Below are 16,565 nucleotides of genomic sequence, written 5' to 3'. Positions count from 1 at the left end.
GGAGGGCAACAATGTGCCACTGCCTGAGCCACAGAAGCCTGCCTGTGCCTGGCCACTAACTCTCTTTAGCAGTCATTTCCTACCTTCTCCTCCAATTTCCTCGCCCCAGTTCATGCACTGGGCTGACAGTGAACACTTCACCTGGCTGCATAAGAAACCTTTTTTTTTTTCCTGCCATGACTCTAACCTGTGTGTGTGTGCTTGTGTTTTTTGGTCATTCTAGCCAAGTGATGAGAGGCTCAGGTTGATCCGGTACAACCACCAACCAAGGTCGGGCTAAATGCCTGCTTCAGGGCGTAACTCCTCGAACCAAAACAAGGTGATTTTATAATCATGTAAAATGGTTGCTATCAAGCAAGACATCGAAGCCTGTCAAAATAAATAGAAATGCAAATAACATAGTGGCTCCTTGGATCCCATTACTGAAAGTTTCAAGCCCAGTTTAATATTATTAAACCACACTTTTTTCCCCCCAAACAATCCAACAACACAAGCTGTGAGCTCATTAAGGATGGTCAACTTTAAAAAGGGAGAAGAAAAGCCTGCTTGTAAACAGAAGAACAAAGAAGTGTCGCTCTCGTAACACTCACTCTTAGCATTACTCATAGAAAGACGAAGGGAATGCAGACAAACAGGAAAGAGCAAGAAAGAAGACAGTAAGTACAATGTTGGTCTTAAAACTGTGAGTCAAATGATATTTCTCTGTTTTCGTTTATGACTCAAACAAACCTTCACTGTTCCAATAAAGGCTCCAAATTTGAAAGTCTGAGGCATGGCTCTCAACTTTATTAAAAACAGACAAAATATAGCGTAATGCCAAAGTGCTAGAGCAGTCAATGCTTTCACATGAATTTAGGTCAACCTTTCTAGCCGTCTTTAAGAACCCTCTTCTACACTGGGTCCATTCAGGGCCCCAAGGTGTAAATTGAGATGTAAACAAACAAAGCTATAGGTCCCAGATTGACCCCTATCACAAACAGCCATCGCCTCAGTCTGAAGAGCTTTTTAAAAGAAACTTTTTGGAATCAGATCAGTTAAGCAAGTTAGATGAATTCAGACTGCATCAATGGAAAATCATAGGGGCTTCTTACTTCAACATGATGGACGGCAAATAAATCAAACATCGAATTGTGATTATTTTTGACGTGTTGTAATTGTAATTTACATAATTATTGTCTTTCCTTTGAAAAATAAACCCAAGATGATTTTATTGTGATCTCAAATATACATTTGTAAAGTGTTCTGACTGCAGCTTGCCCAGTTGTGACGCTAAGAAGGACCTCAGAAGGATGATAAAACACCCGTCGCTGCTGATAACAATAATCAGGTTGGATGGGTTGTCCAGGATGTGTCATTGTTAAATAAATTAGAGTGCTGGTGTTTCCTCAGTTGGGTTGTATTTCCCATTAACCACTACTTTACGTCAGAAAGAGCTTGTTGCTGTATTTATGCTACAAAAACAGAACCTCCTTCTGTTTTGTACTATAATGTGATCATACCACAGCATGCACGTGAAAACAAACACACAGAGTTGACAGGCAGCATGTGGCAGTCTCAGGAGTGGAGTCATTAACTTGCCTAACACACCGGTCTCTGTGTAGCCCACAAGCTCACCACTACTCACTCCACAGACACTGGCCTGTTCGAACGACCCTGTCTGGCTTATCAGCACACCGTTTCCAACAGCCCAACTGTGGCAAACTGACTGCAACCTTTATCAGAGCGCAACAGCTTTTAAACAAAAAAAAATCTCTTCAAAGATAGTGAAATAAACCAGGACATGGACAGCAGCTCCCGAGAGGGGAAACACATGAGGCCAGCAGGGAGAAAAACAAGACTGTTCGAGTGGTCTAAAATTAGTCTGTGACAAAGAGCAGTCAGACCAAGCTCTATTTGTAGGGCACACTCGACATAAGAGTGGCCCTGAATTCAGCCAGTTGTTTAGATGGTCAGTCAGCACCATGGACAGAGACGCTGCTGTCACCGCAGCTTGACCTCTGGGGCCCCAAACTACCACACAAACCAGGAGAAAACACTGGAAAGGCTCAAAGGCTGCCCGACACTCTTTTGTTTAGGATTGGTTTAAAACATGGGGGGGAAAACAAAATACATCAGGCTTATTCAACAACAAGGCTGGCTGAATCATGTTAGAAATCTCAGCCGACTACATTCTTCCTCTTTTCTAATTATCTACAAGGAATCAGCAGAATTCCTGCATGATTAAGCAACTTCCAACTTTGTTCCTCATTTTACCTTCATAAGAGAAAGTGAAAGCTTTAATCTTAACATTTAGCCTACTGGGAGGGAGTAATGGCTTATCTTACTTGACAAGATATCAGCTTTCATATTGAGCTCATAGCAGCTTGTCACAATATGCTGAATCACATACTGTAGCTTACTGGTGGAAGACAGGCCTGAGTCGCATTATATCATATATATAGTATCCTAATACACTCCTACCACGCCGCTACAGTGTCCTTAAAGCAATACGTGACAGGGCAATACAAACAAAAGCCCTCCTGTGTGTGACAGCGCCGTTTGGTCTCTTTAAAACTAAATATAACCGCGTCTAAAGCTGATACCTAAACCTCCTGGCTAATGTTGCGTTCACTTGTTTCTACAAGGCTCAGACAAGCGGGCTGGAAATAAATAAAGAAGGCATGTGCAGCCTATTAAACTTTGAAATGCATTGGCCTACCTCGTATTTGAATAGTATTTATGGTAGAATAGTAACGTCACTAAATATGTGGCTAATTGTAACGTTGGTAAGCTAGGTGTCAATATTTAGCATTACTACTACAATCATTTATTAGCAAAGCGTTTTAGGCCTATAACCTATCACTGGTTGAGCGTCTTCACCACCTAAACGTTAGCTAAAGCTTGTGACTTAGCTTTGATACAGACCCTCGTATGCGTCCTCGCTCATATTGACACTTGTGTTTGAAAGAATTCTAAAATTTCCTACGGCGCGTGAAGGCAGCAGCTCAACTGGCGAACCTTCATAGAAACCAACCGAAAACTCCCACGGCCGCGTCTCCACACTGACCTTGTTCAGCGGGGGGTTCCGGGTGACATCGTAGCCCCTCTTCTTGGTGTAAACGAAGCTTTTGGTTTGATCTCCGGACTTGTGCATCTCTGTTTCCACCGACTCCCGTCTGACCAGCCCGGCGCGTGCCATGTAGCTCCCTCTTTAAATAGCGCGACGGTGAACTGTTGTGAACTCAACAAGTGGATGCGCAGGTCTGACCACACTGAGCTCTGGTCGCACGTCTGCCTATGGACTCACTTAGGGTTATTTAAAAGAAACCGGAGCCTCCTTAGCCACGGGGCTGGTTTTATTGTTTCCAATAATTACCCGAAGCTCTTGATAAGTGCGAAGCCTGCCATCACCTGGAACAGGTGCACTGCAACTAACCCACTTATGCCTTAGTTTTTTTTATATCATATAATGGTTAATAACCAAACAGTATCAAACAGTGTTGTTGCAGGGGTTTTATTGGATTAATTAATTGCAGCTGTACTGTAGCTGCTTTAAAGACTTTACTGTATTATTATCAGGCTACAGTAAATACAAATATATATACATACATACATACATACATACATACACACAAATATATATATATGTAATATTAAACTGAATTTATATTAACTTACATACCACTTGCTTTATAAATAACATATTTCCTTGAAGTTTATGACGATAAAGACAAATTTTAACCAGAACTAAATTATATAGCCTGTTGATAGCAGAAGCGAAAGTCATAACAGGAACTGGAGCTGTAGCAGCAGCTGTAGCAGAAATAATAATAATACTTCTGGTACAGTAACTGAGACACACTGAGCATGCAAGATTTATTAGGTCCAAAATAAAGGATTCATATCTTGTACTGTGTATAATTTTAATTTCCCCCCAGTTTTCTCCCAAGTTTTTGATGAGTCATGACATTTGTTACAAACGTATACAGTAACTGAGATTATTTCACGCGTTGGTATGTCTGAGGGCTGTGACAGGAGCGAGGATATTTAAAGCCAGGGTCAACCTTCAGCTTTTACTCTGTTTAGGGTGGAGAGTTACGCAGCATTAGGCAGCAGAGAGTTTGACGGACAGAAATAACCCGGCATCTAGGAGTGAGAGAAAGGTTGTTGAACCGTCAGCCCATATACCTCATGTTGATGAGGTCACCGCTCCAAATTCACTACCAGCTGATTGGTAAATTATTGTCCCTGCTGGATGACAGGAATCAACAGGGACATACTAGTTTCACTTTTTATTCAGATGGTTTACTGAAATATATATGTGTGTCTCTATTACAAAGGGCTCCCTGTCAGTGTGCATCACTGAGTTAAAGAGAGTTTGAACCCTAAGTGAACACATCTGAAGACTGATTTTATGTCAAGGTTGTGCCAAGTGTGTAAAGATATGTGGACTGATAAAGTCATCACAAGTGTGTCTGCAGAATGGAGAGCCCACAGACAGTATGGAGGGTAGTTGAATCCCTGGGTCTTTATGCAGTATTATACAACATCATATCTGGGCACCTGTCTGCAGGACGAACATAGACCACTACCAATAACCAAACAGGCTGTTGAGGTTCACGTGGGGTTTGTGTTGGCTCCCCCCTGGCAACAGACTCGGTGACAGGATACTTTGTCCTCAAGGCTCAGAGTCTACATCAGACTGCTGCTGCCAAATGCACAGACCCCACTGAGCTCTGTGAACTCAGAATCTCAGCTCATCTGCTTCATCTGGGCTGTGTGGGTCTGGTTTGGTTGATATTTTTGATGAACCGAAATAATAGTTAGTGGATGCCACTCCAGTTCGAAGAGTACATGTATAGCCCGCTAACGGGAATGACAGTGATAAATAATAGATGTTTTCAACATGAATATGAAGTATTTTGGTGAAATCTGATATTGATTTTACAATGTTTTCACGCAGCCAGTTTTGCTACAGTAACATGTCAGTTGTTGAGGCAGATAAACAGATAAGAGTTCATACACTGTACTTTAATTAGTATTCCCATGGTTAGTTAGGGACCTGTAAATGTAATCCTTTATATTAAAGATGGGATTTTTTTTATGAATTATTAAGAAACTTAAACAAGATCCCATTTTTGGCTTCAAATTGGCACCGCTTGCACATTTAAAGAGGCCACTCCCCCAAATACAGAAAGAATAAGACGTTTGTACCAGAAAACGATGCAGAAAAAGCACACATTAGTGCATAAAAATAACCAAATTGCAGGAAATTACATGCTTGATACTCAAATGTTCCAGAGGAGGACCCTCCTTTACACTTTTGTAATGATCCATTGTGTTTTGACAGAAGAAAAGGAATAATGCGAAATTTCACAACCCAAAAATTAAAATGGCCAAACCTGAAAACTTTTTTTTCCACCAGACACCCGTAAAATGTAAAATAGCACCACTGGCTGAATAATGATGGATCAAGCGCAGCCGTGGGAACATTGAAAGGATTAGCAGCAGCTACATTATAGATGGCCACATTTGATATTGATCAGTGTCTTCGGCCAAAGCACTTCCTTATATAGCGGCACTACTTCTGATCACCTTGTTTATCAGGCTTTCGTTCTGTGTTTGAATGACTAATCTGGAAGACAAACATCTGCCATCTGTTTCTGTACCAGGAGCAGGAAGTACATTTTGAGGCAGGACGCCAGTTGGCAGTGGGAGGGCATGAGGAATGCAGGGAGAGTTTGGGAAGCACAATCAGCCCACCCATTGAAGGTTAATCACAGGGTTGCAACAGCTGGATGTTGTCGAGATACTTTATTGTCTGTCGTACAGATTAAGAGAGGAAATTCTAAAATGTGTTATTATCCAACAGCACAAACTTGGCTAACACATGCACTGCCCACCGATCATTTGGCAGTAAAGGCCTACACACACCAGGGGCGTGAACAATAAACAACATGAAAATGCAAAATACTCTGCGAATAACTGCAAATGTAAAACTATTCATACCGGCAGCGATGCAAATTTGCGACAGTTGGATTTTCAAGAAAATATTTGAATAGATTTGCACAGGCAGGGGAGCACTACCGGGATCCTGTTACAGCGTCTGGCAGGCTGAGATACATTTTTATTGAGTTTTCATTCTTTCTTTTTCTCGGAGACTGTTATGAAGTGTATATGTATAGGGTTGTTATTGTGAAAAGGTAAGAATCTGTCAATATACAGTTCCTCTTCTGTTCTTTTCAGTTAATGTGCTGCCACTGGTGTTGGAAATGTAACGGCATGACTTCCTGTGCTTCAGGATGGGTCGACCATATAACAGGTGTAAATGTTTGTGCACATTTAGATAAAAAAACTGGCACTGAAAAACCAAGTAACCATAACAACCACTAACGAAATAGGGGAAACTCATGAAATCACCTGATAAAACAAATACACCGTGAGAAATATTTCATTCTGGATAGATGGCATCCCAAATTTAAATTTAAACATGCTACAAACAAAATTCCCTGATATCCCATGACTTGGCCCAAAATATGATCAAATCCGCTGACTTTCCCTGTCTGGAAAATACGTTTTAAAATTGCCTGAAATCTCAGAAATTCCCTGACCTGTGGGCACCTGGACGCTTTCTTGGTTTTCTGGTAGGTGAAAGGCAGACAAGGTCATGACCTCAGAGGGTGACAAGGATCACTGTCAAGCTGACCTGCTGCAATCTTACAGGCTCCAAAGATAATGAAAGAGCATAAAACAGTGATTACTGGTGATGTAATGCCATGAAATAAAAAGGCCCCTCCAGCCACAACTAGTTGTAATATTAACAGAATGACTGATGAGTATGAAATAAATAAAGTCTCTCTTTGATTTCATTTCATCACCTCTCCTAATCAACTTTTCATGACCCTGTTGAACCGGAGGTTTTTTTTTTTTCATCGACATAAATCTCTCATTATTGCATCTTAATGACAAGCCCAGTCCTGACTCTCATACAGACACACGCCGCTTGGGTCCTGCCTTGATGTATGATCTGGATCCCTGCAGTCTGCATGACACACAGCCGTCTTTTTTCCTCGTCTGTGTTTTGACTCTTGTTTATTCCTGTGGGGCTTTTCTGGCCAAGATGAGGAGGCGGCAGCAGACAAATACAAATCACTGAGAATCAAACCCACAAAACACATGGTTTTCTCTCTCACCTCTGTTTATTCTGCTGCAGCAACACCTGGCCATACTTCCTGCACCGTAGCTGATGGCAAAGATTCACAAACGTGCTTGTTAAATGTAATTACAGCCAAATATGGAGAGAGGAAACCAGACGTTCTGATTGCATTGGCTCTGCCTGTATAAACTATAGAGAAGAGAGTGTGTACGAAGGTTTGAGCAATGTGGGTTTTGAAGGATTATACTGTGGAGTTAAGATACATAAGGGAGCTGCCACTCCTGCTCAGCGGAAGAGCTACAGCAAACAAAGAAAGATGAAGACATTTAAACTTCAAGTTATTTATTTTGAACTTTGCACATGAACATTAAGGACAAAAGAGCACTTAGGAAAGAATGCTTTTGTTGATTTATCATCAGCTACTTTCTTTTTCCCCACTTAAGCTCATCAACATTGACACGGTTTTAAACCTCTTGGGAAAAAAAGCATCTTAATGTTATTTGTTTTACATATTTGCTGGTTAACATAAGGTCAAAAGGACAAGAACCAATTACAAGTTGTCATCAAATTCAGCTCTAAGTGTTGCTCACACAGCTTCATACTAAACAAGCCCTATAAAATATTTTCCCATACAACGAATTATGTTTTGTGGGGAAAGTATTGTGTCTTGGATTAGGTTTGCTCAAATTACTGTGGTATTAACATTTTTTAAATCATTTTTTTTCAGCAAATTAAACACAATAAAAGTTGTTTCGTTGCATAAACCTAACAAAGTTGTGTTGTATCATGTTTTGTTTGGTTAAATTTACAACATTAACCGTGTGTTTTAAGATGCAACTGTAATCTGGGAGAAAACATGTTTCCCCTGAAATGTAATTGAAGTCACAGTTTAGTGGTACGGCAATGTAATTTTGCTAGAAACATTCTAATCCCATTAAGTGAGCTACAACACAATCAATGGTTGAAATAAAATCTCCAGGTGTTGCTGGACATGAATATGAACTTTCATAACTGTGGATCTTGAATTCAAGGAATAGGGCCAACGGATGAAAAGAAACAAAAGGTCAAAGTGCAATGTAACACGAGAGCTGGCGGTGCAACGGTCCCTCTCACGTGTGCGAAGGTGCGCTCACCTGCCTCGGGCCTCGAGGGCATTTTGCCCTTTCAGCTTCTTTAATCATCACTACCTCGGACCGATAATCGCTGGTGTGTTTCCACAAGCTCGCAGAACAAGCACTCCCACAGTTAACCGCTCCACTAACCCACGAGCCATTCAAAAGCCGTTTCAGTTTTATGAACAGGCCGCACACAGATTCGGGCTTGATCCCTGGCAGAGGAAAATCTGAACAACAACCACATTTCCTCCCTTTATACGTTTATGAAGTCGTAACTGTTGTTGTTTGGACCTTGAACAGAAACATACACACAAAAGGGCTGAGAGGCGTCGGGTCCCGCTGAGCACCTTCAGTACCAGCAGAGGAAACGGGTGGATGTTTTGGGAGGGGCTCCCGTGGGACGCCACACTTCCAAGTCTGCTGCCATACATACGTACGTGCACGACTGCCTTCCCCCAGCCCCCCCCCAAAAATCAATGGGCCCTTTCACTGATCACCCTTCATAATGACCCACTGTTTTGAACCCACAGATATTTGGGGAGGTGGAAAAACAGAGAGCTTTAGGCTGCAGCTTTTCTGTCTTGCATTATTAGAGAAAGCTGGGTTGACATGGGCGTGCTGCGAGAAGGAGCTTGATCATAATGGGCCGGGTTGAGTCAAGGAAGCCCTGAACATATCCTGAGGAAGGTACTGCTGAGCCTTAGCGTTAACGGGCCGCATGTGTCAAGCACTCCGATGGTATTGATTTTAGTGTTTTTTGTTTTTTCTATGGAAAGTGTCTTCAGGATACCGCAGTTATTACCACGTTAAGTAATTTTTTCCACAAATAAAAAAAAGTATAGGAAAGTTATAGCCCTCTCCAGTGTATCTTGTAATTGAAAACATGCTCCAGTACAACTAATAAGAAACTACAAAACCGAAAGATGGAGTGCTAAAAAGGGGGAAAATGAAGTGTGTTTCCTTGATGCTTGTTTTGACTTGTGTGTGTATTTAGTTAATATTGTTCTTACCAAAAAGAAGAGATTTTTCTGGAGGTTGGGCACAGTTGGCAACAGCACTTTAAATCCAGCAGCCAGACGGGTTGACTAGCTGGAACAATGTTAGCCCATCTGTGATTACAGCATTCAGTGCTGTACAAAGGCACAGATTACTTCAATTGCTGATGTAACAAAACCCCAAGTGTCCTAATTGGAAAAGGGATAGAGTCTTGTATGAACATGTAAAGTATGCAAGTGTTACAGTCAGTAACACTTGAAGGCTCTCTGATGTCAGTCAAACACAAACCATTGGAAATGCACACACCCATTGGAAAAACAAAAATACGGACAATAGCTGCAGCGTGTTTATATTTACTTACACAAAATGTACTGTACTATTGTACTCCAGTGAACGTGTGGTTTCTTTAAATGTGTTTCAAGTAAAAAGTAGTTGTTTATAATATAATATAATATTAGTAAAGTACATGATATTGTTAAAGGACATGTATTTAGGCTACAACATTGCCTTGCCAACCAATTTCAACATACACACAAGTGGAACATAATGGACAAATAAAACCAGCAGCAGCGCCTGGAACTTCGTTCAGAATCACCAGCAGAATAAAACCTCTCCAAAGCAGACAACGAAGACATGTAAACAATATAAAATCACAGCAGTAGCAGCCTCACGAACTCACTGGAGAGACTAGAGAGCGGTCTTCACGACGCGTGGCGCGCACACGGAACTACGTTGCTAGGCAACGAAGCGGTTGTTAACGTTCTCATCTGGCAGCAGTTTAGCAGCGTGTTGTTGGACTCACCTGAAGTCCTCCACAGTCTGATCCAGGTTCAAGGTCTCTCCTCCTTCATCCTCGAAGCATGATATGACCAGTCCATTCGGCCTCTCCGTCCCAGCATAACCAGTCGAATTTAAAATCCAAAACATTTTGAGCTGAATGAGGCTCTCGTAACACATTAGGGACCAACAGTCTCAAACAGCAGGAAGTCCTCAAACACCCCGCGAATGCTGAAGTTCCTCGCTGGCAGGGAGAATTCACCAGGAGCATGTTAGCATTTAGCGTGTTAGCATGTTAGCCAAACCCAGCTTACGTGACTGTTAGTGGGTATGTCGCTTACACTGGTCAGTTAGGCATTAAATTGGTGATTAGTTAAGATAGATGTAACATTTGTGTTAAATTACACCAAAGTGCAATGGCGCTAATTACACCCGCAACGCATATGTGCTACTTCAATAGGTTGTACTTGAAGACCGTGACCTCAGCGGACCGTGAACGCAGCAAACATTTATCACGTGTCATTTCGGGGTGCGGCGTGTCCCCTCTCTGGAGCTCCGCCCTCTTGTGGCCGCAGACACACCTGCAGCTTCTTCTCTGCTGCACCAGGTGATGTTGCTCATTCCCTCTGTTTTGTTTTACTCTGTAACGGAGTATATGATAAATAACAAGCTAGTTAAATAAAAGTAAAATTACAGAAAAAATACAATAGGCGTACACAAAAAAATGTGAATGTAATTTGTTACCTTTACCCTTGATGTTGAGCAATAAGTATGACATTTCTGGCTCAGGCCACGTGTGTGTGTTTTTACTTGCATGCATGAACGTGTGGGTGTGTTTTTGGTTTGTTTGTTGTTTTACCATGACTGCAGCCGCAAAAAACAAGGTGTGCCACTGAATTTTTTTTTTTTTCAAAACTGTGCAGCAGGCAGGTCACTTATCTGGGAAACACAAGTGAACGAAGCATTGCGAACGGAGATTCAGCCAGAGAGACAGTGGAGAAAATGACTAGAACGAGCCAAAGAGACATCATCATTGCACTTCAACAAAAGCCCTTTTCTTCTCCTGGAAGGAGGACAGGGATTGGTGTGTTAACCTAGTCACACAGTGTGTTTATGTAACCCTTTGACCCCGCAGAATATATGAGTGCCTCTTTCTTTCAACATGCAAAGACGCCAAGGCTTTTCTACTTTCCTCGCTTCGCTCTTATTGTATGAAATCATTTGTGTACATTTGTGTGCGTGTTTTGCGTGTGCACATGTGAACAATGCTTTCACGTCTGAAATGTATCACGTAAGGCGTCAAACCCTACACACATGACCCTACACGTCAAACCCTACACATCACATCCGTTTGTCTCTCTTATATCTGCAAAATCCGAGGTCAACGAATACCTTTTCTCCCCGTGTCCTCTCACACATCTTGAGTCCTGGCAGCACGTTGTGAAATCTCGTCCACATCCTCACTGTAAACAAGAGCGTGGTGGTGGGATAAATGTCACATTTCACCGCGTTAGTCTCAGCGCGTATAAACAGTTGCATCAGCCCCAAAACAGGCCAGGATTGTTGGTTGCAACTCAATCTGGGGGGGAAAAATACATGTTTGGCAAAGTGGAGGAACTGATTTCATGTCAGGGCCCACATCTTGTGCAAACCTTTGTGTGAAGCATCGCCCCGCCTGGTGTGTACACTTTATTATCGCGATAAGAGATAGGCTTTGCGGTGTTTGTTTTGCTTCCTCTTTGTCAAGCCCAGATTTCTCCACCGCTCTAAATGTTTTGATAGGAGTGGAATGGAGGAGAGATGACACCTCTGCAGACTCGAAGCAGGAGTGAATTCAAAGCTGCTTCGAGCGTGAGTCTCCCCTGCGGCGTTTGGAGGAGCATCAAGGCGACGGTAAAACACTGCCATGTATGTACCGTGGAGCAGCAGCAGCGTGCGGTTGTGAGTTCAGTGAAAGAGCACTGAGGGAGCCTCCTATTTTCAGACCTCCTTTTCAAAGGCGACTCCTAAATGCCATTCGCTTCATGCACGTTTGGACTTCTGAACTAACGATTACTGTACCGGAGCACAAATTACAAGATCATCAATCATGGCTGGGGAAACCTCAAGTATCCAAATAGCGTCCCCAGCCATGAAAACAAAGGCACTCTGTTTCTTACTTGTAGGGTAGTTTTGTTTTCGTCATTGCAGAGGGGATTAACAACATAGATGGCGAATGTTTCAGGTGCATGCCCTGCATATGATGTGGATATTTTTATGTTTTTTATTGCAGGAAGGGATTATGGCCGGGCTGTGTAAACATAAGGCCACACACGCACTGAGATGTGATAAAGGCATACATGCCGATCTCTTGTAAAGGACAGGCTCAGTCTGGTCGGCTAATCTGCATATCAAAGTGCTGCATACATAAACCGGTGATTTTCATGCTGTTTAACTCGTTGGTTGGCTTTCTGACAGCACAGAATCTCAAGAATCTGTAACATTTCCATGAAATTTAGTGCAAAATGGTTCAGCTATGCTGCTGGTTTTGTTGTTGCAGGATGTTTATTTTCCAGCTTTAGACAGTTACAGTTTAGATGTTACACTTTTTAAGCATGCTTGAGGTGTGGCTGTATTGTATTATCGGCTGGTTTGCTCATCGCTTGGTCCAGACAATAATATCTCATCAACTATTGAAAGTATTGACACGAAATTTGATATATACACTCATGGTCTTCAGAGGATGTATACTAGTGATTTTGGCAAAGCCCTGACTTCTCCTCTTGCACCACCAGAAGGGTTGACTTTTGTCCGTGATGACTGCTACATGAAGTATTCTGCTGTTCGTGAACTTTGATCCCCTCACTTTTCATCTAGTGCTGTGAGCCTCAGCTTCGCAGAGCTGCTAATGTGGCTGTAGACAACAGGGGAATCTTATCAGTGTGAAGAAATCATAAAACAGAAATATGGAGTTGCGTGTTTGGGTTGTTTTGGGGGATTAGGTCAACAGCTTTTCCTGGGGGTTTCATTGAGGGGTTACCGGACCAGATGGGATATTTAATCCCTCTGGGATGATCTGGACTCTTCCTGGAATCCCTCCAATCAGATGCGCAGTCCTTTCAAAACAATTATTCAATCCAATGAGCTCATACTGTACCACAGTTAGCCCAGCTACCCTGCAAAGGAAACTCATTTTTGTCCATCTGTACTGGTGATTTCTATCTTGACTGTGTAGAACAGGAAGGTGCTACCTCCTCACCATGACAGTCCAGTAAAACAAGTTAACAAGACCCCAAGGCAGCAATCCAGCATAATGTCTGTTACTTTCCTCAAAGGTTAAGTGTCTTGGAAGAACCGACGGCAGTGACCCGCCTTCACAAGTCCATCTTTGCAGCAGCACTGTGGTTTGCCTGTTAATTTGCACATGAGATTCAAAGGAGCACGTGTGACTTCAGTCAGCCTTTCATCATATACAGTCTCGTCTCTTAGAGCTGGCTCCCTCGCATTTAACCCAAATATTTACTATCAAAAAAAGGGTTATAAACTGTATGCGGGTCTCAGCGAGACCTTTAACTAACTGTCCCATTACTGTTTATATTTATATAATTACTATATATACTGTATTAATGTTTGTGTATGTGAGAGAGAGAGAAGTAATGAGGTAGAGAGTCCTATCACATCAATGGTGGTCTGTTCGGCGTGGAGCAGAGCTAAAAGACCATTCAGTTGTCAAAATAAAGCCCTATGGAAGTGAACTGTGGGTCACTGCAGCCCTCTGAGTTGGTTTATTAGTGTGGTCTGTGTAGAGGAGTAGGCATCCTCTAATGGAGACCGCTACCTACAGCAAAAAAAGGCCAACAAGGTCCTCTCATGTCGTTTCCACTGCATGGTTACGGCTCTGCCCAACTCCACCCGGCTACTTTTGTGGTACCAGGTGCTTTCCTCTATTAGTTCTCCACTGTGGGTAAGTGTAGATGCTCAGCTAGTTGTCATAGCAACGCCGCTGGAGACCTCCATGACAAGATCTTCAATGGATCCCGTGCTGGATTCAGAACAGAAGAACATCTGTACAGAACAGAAGAACATCTGTACTCCAATCATTTTGTGGACTTATTTTAAAAATATGTTTTATCGGTTGACTAAAAGAATTATCGACAGTAGCATGGCTATTTAAAAATCGCAAGTACAAACAAATACCTTCACTATTGGCAACTTTTGCTAATGGAAGGATGATAATAGTCCTCCTGATGTGTGATCAACTGAAGTGGATTGGAGTGTTTGGTGGAAACGCAGCTAAAGACAGTTTCAACAGTAGAACAAGCTTTCTCTTAAATGTGCCACAACACAAATCAGGGGAGCCCATGTTTTAAAAAAATAATAAATCACATGGAGGGAACCAGAATAGGAACTCACCAGTAGCATCTTGCTAACCCGGCTTCTCATGGATGAAAGTTAACTTGGAGGAACCTTTGCTCCTTTAAGAGCTTGTTTAATGGTTTACTGCTGTGAAGGTGGGCAAGGTCTCATCCACTACACCCAAACACAAGTAATGAAATTCCTGAAACTTAGCTCCCACCAGTAAGCGTCCATCTACCAGAGCAGAGCGCAAAGGGAGCACTTCCCGTCGGCGGCACAAAAGCCCCTCTATCCACACGGCACAGCATCGACCCCGACCAGAAATATCACTCACTGCTTTTCTATTTGGAAGCCACAGGCCTGAGAGCATAGGCATCTCTCTCTCTCTCTCCCACTTCTGTGACCTTTGACCTTAAACTTAACTGAAAACAGGAACATTTATTCTGTTTCTTTGTCTGCGTCTGTGAGGGTTGCGATAACAGTGGTCACAGTTTGTTATGGTGCTGGGATGTTGAGTGGCCTCTGAGAGGAGGGGAGCAAGTTGTCAAGGATACAATAATAAAACAGCTTGTGTGTGTGTGTGTGTGTGTGTGTGTGTGTGTGTGTGTGTGTGTGTGTGTGTGTGTGTGTGTGTGTGTGTGTGTGTGTGTGTGTGGGTGTGTGTGTGTGTGTGTGTGTGTGTGTGTGTGTGTGTGTGTGTGTGTGTGTGGGTGTGTGTGTGTGTGTGTGCTCATTAGTCAGGTCACTCAGAAGGTGACCAACAGAATCACTTCCTGTATCCATAGTCTATCATTTGCACCTGTTCCCATGACGCAGTAGAAGAAGAGTTTTGTAATCAGAAGAAGGAAACGTAAGGGAATTAAATCAGCTACATGACAGCTGGTCTAGCTTGGATGTTTTTAGTAAATATTTCAATTGGGATACCAATTAATTTCCAACTAATATAGAACTGCAGCTAGGGAAACCGGAGCAGTCCCTGCTCCGGTTTCCCTAGCTGCAGTTCTATAAATGGCCACTAGGTGTTGGCCCCAATATTTCTCTGACTGAATTTTAACATGAGAACAGCTGAACATTTAAATTCTGTTATTTGGTTCCACAATACCTCAGGTATGGAGTGGGCGTGTTTAGTCGGTTTTAAATGGTTTCAGGCTATCATACTCAACTGTAGCGGTTCCAACATGTTCATCTCCACCTCTGCTCCTCCCGACTTTTTGTCTAAATATTTTGGATACTGTGGCTTCAGCATTTTGACAAAGATGGCCGTGTGTGGTGAACCCAATTGATTGCTTCAAAAAGTCCCTTCAGAAAACTAAGGATGATGTCACACAGTTTTTTTCCCCCACAATCCATGTGGCCTTCTGTATGACACACCCAGAGAGATGTACCTTTTATTCTAACCCATACGGCTCAGATCACCACCCACACGGACGAGGATCCATCATGATGCTTAACATGCTGGTCAGGTGTGCAGGCCACCCACGTCTCTCTCCCTCTCTCCCTCTCTCCCCCTCTCTCTCTCCCTCTCTCTCAGAGTTTCAGGAACAGGTGTAATTTTACAAGCACTTTGTTTTAAATCAGTGGAGCTGCCGTGATGCCTGCTGAAAATCAAAGTGACTGACAGAAGTGATCATGCAAAGATTGGTTTCAAATCCTGCACTCCTCATTCCCTCTTGAGCCAGATGTGTATCATCATCACCCCCCCCCCCCCCCCCCCTCTCTTCTCTCTCCCTCATTACACACATATTTTCCATGCTTTTTCTTGGCTCATTGAGACTTCAACTAGTCACCGTGGCATTCTTCCACTGTCGGCCGGAGGCCCTGATTTCTTCCCCTGACCTTGCATAATGCAAAGACTAAACAGAGAGGGCTGAGGTTTGGTGTGAACATCCAAAAACTGCTGAAGTGCCCTTGAGCAAAGCATCAAATGACTTTAATCCATGTGAAGTTGGACAGAATAAAAAAAATGTTTTCTGCAGTAGGCCTACAGTTTGTGTCAGAAAACTCTTTGATGATGATTTACACATGTCTTCTTTAGTGAACACATTTTACAAATGAGGACTATAGACAGAGTTTGACTGTATATTACTTGTTTTACTTCTACATATTGATATTATAGATAGATATTAGATATACTTTATTGATCCCAAGCTGGGAAATTAAAGGTACTGCAGCAGGTGAGTCTGGATTGAATGATTGGCACCAGGAGG

At 42.5% G+C, this 16,565-nt stretch overlaps 2 protein-coding genes across 2 annotated transcripts in view; one reads left to right on the top strand and one right to left on the bottom strand.

Moving 5' to 3' along the window:
- The window catches only part of me1 (malic enzyme 1, NADP(+)-dependent, cytosolic), a 67,167-nt gene extending 63,913 nt beyond the window's left edge, over positions 1-3,254 (bottom strand). The window contains exon 1 of the mRNA XM_084026282.1: positions 3,047-3,254. Within this exon, the coding sequence (XP_083882408.1) occupies positions 3,047-3,178 (132 nt within the window). The 5' untranslated portion in view covers positions 3,179-3,254. The remainder of the gene's footprint in view (positions 1-3,046) is intronic.
- prss35 (serine protease 35) overlaps positions 1-16,565 on the top strand; it is a 74,917-nt gene that overhangs the window by 53,283 nt on the left and 5,069 nt on the right. The gene's annotated exons all lie outside the window — the stretch shown is intronic.

This window comes from Eutrigla gurnardus (assembly GCF_963514095.1).
Source record: "Eutrigla gurnardus genome assembly, chromosome: 14".
Taxonomy (NCBI): domain Eukaryota; kingdom Metazoa; phylum Chordata; class Actinopteri; order Perciformes; family Triglidae; genus Eutrigla; species Eutrigla gurnardus.
Note: the sequence above shows the minus strand (reverse complement) of the source record. Positions and strands in the feature narration are given on the sequence as shown.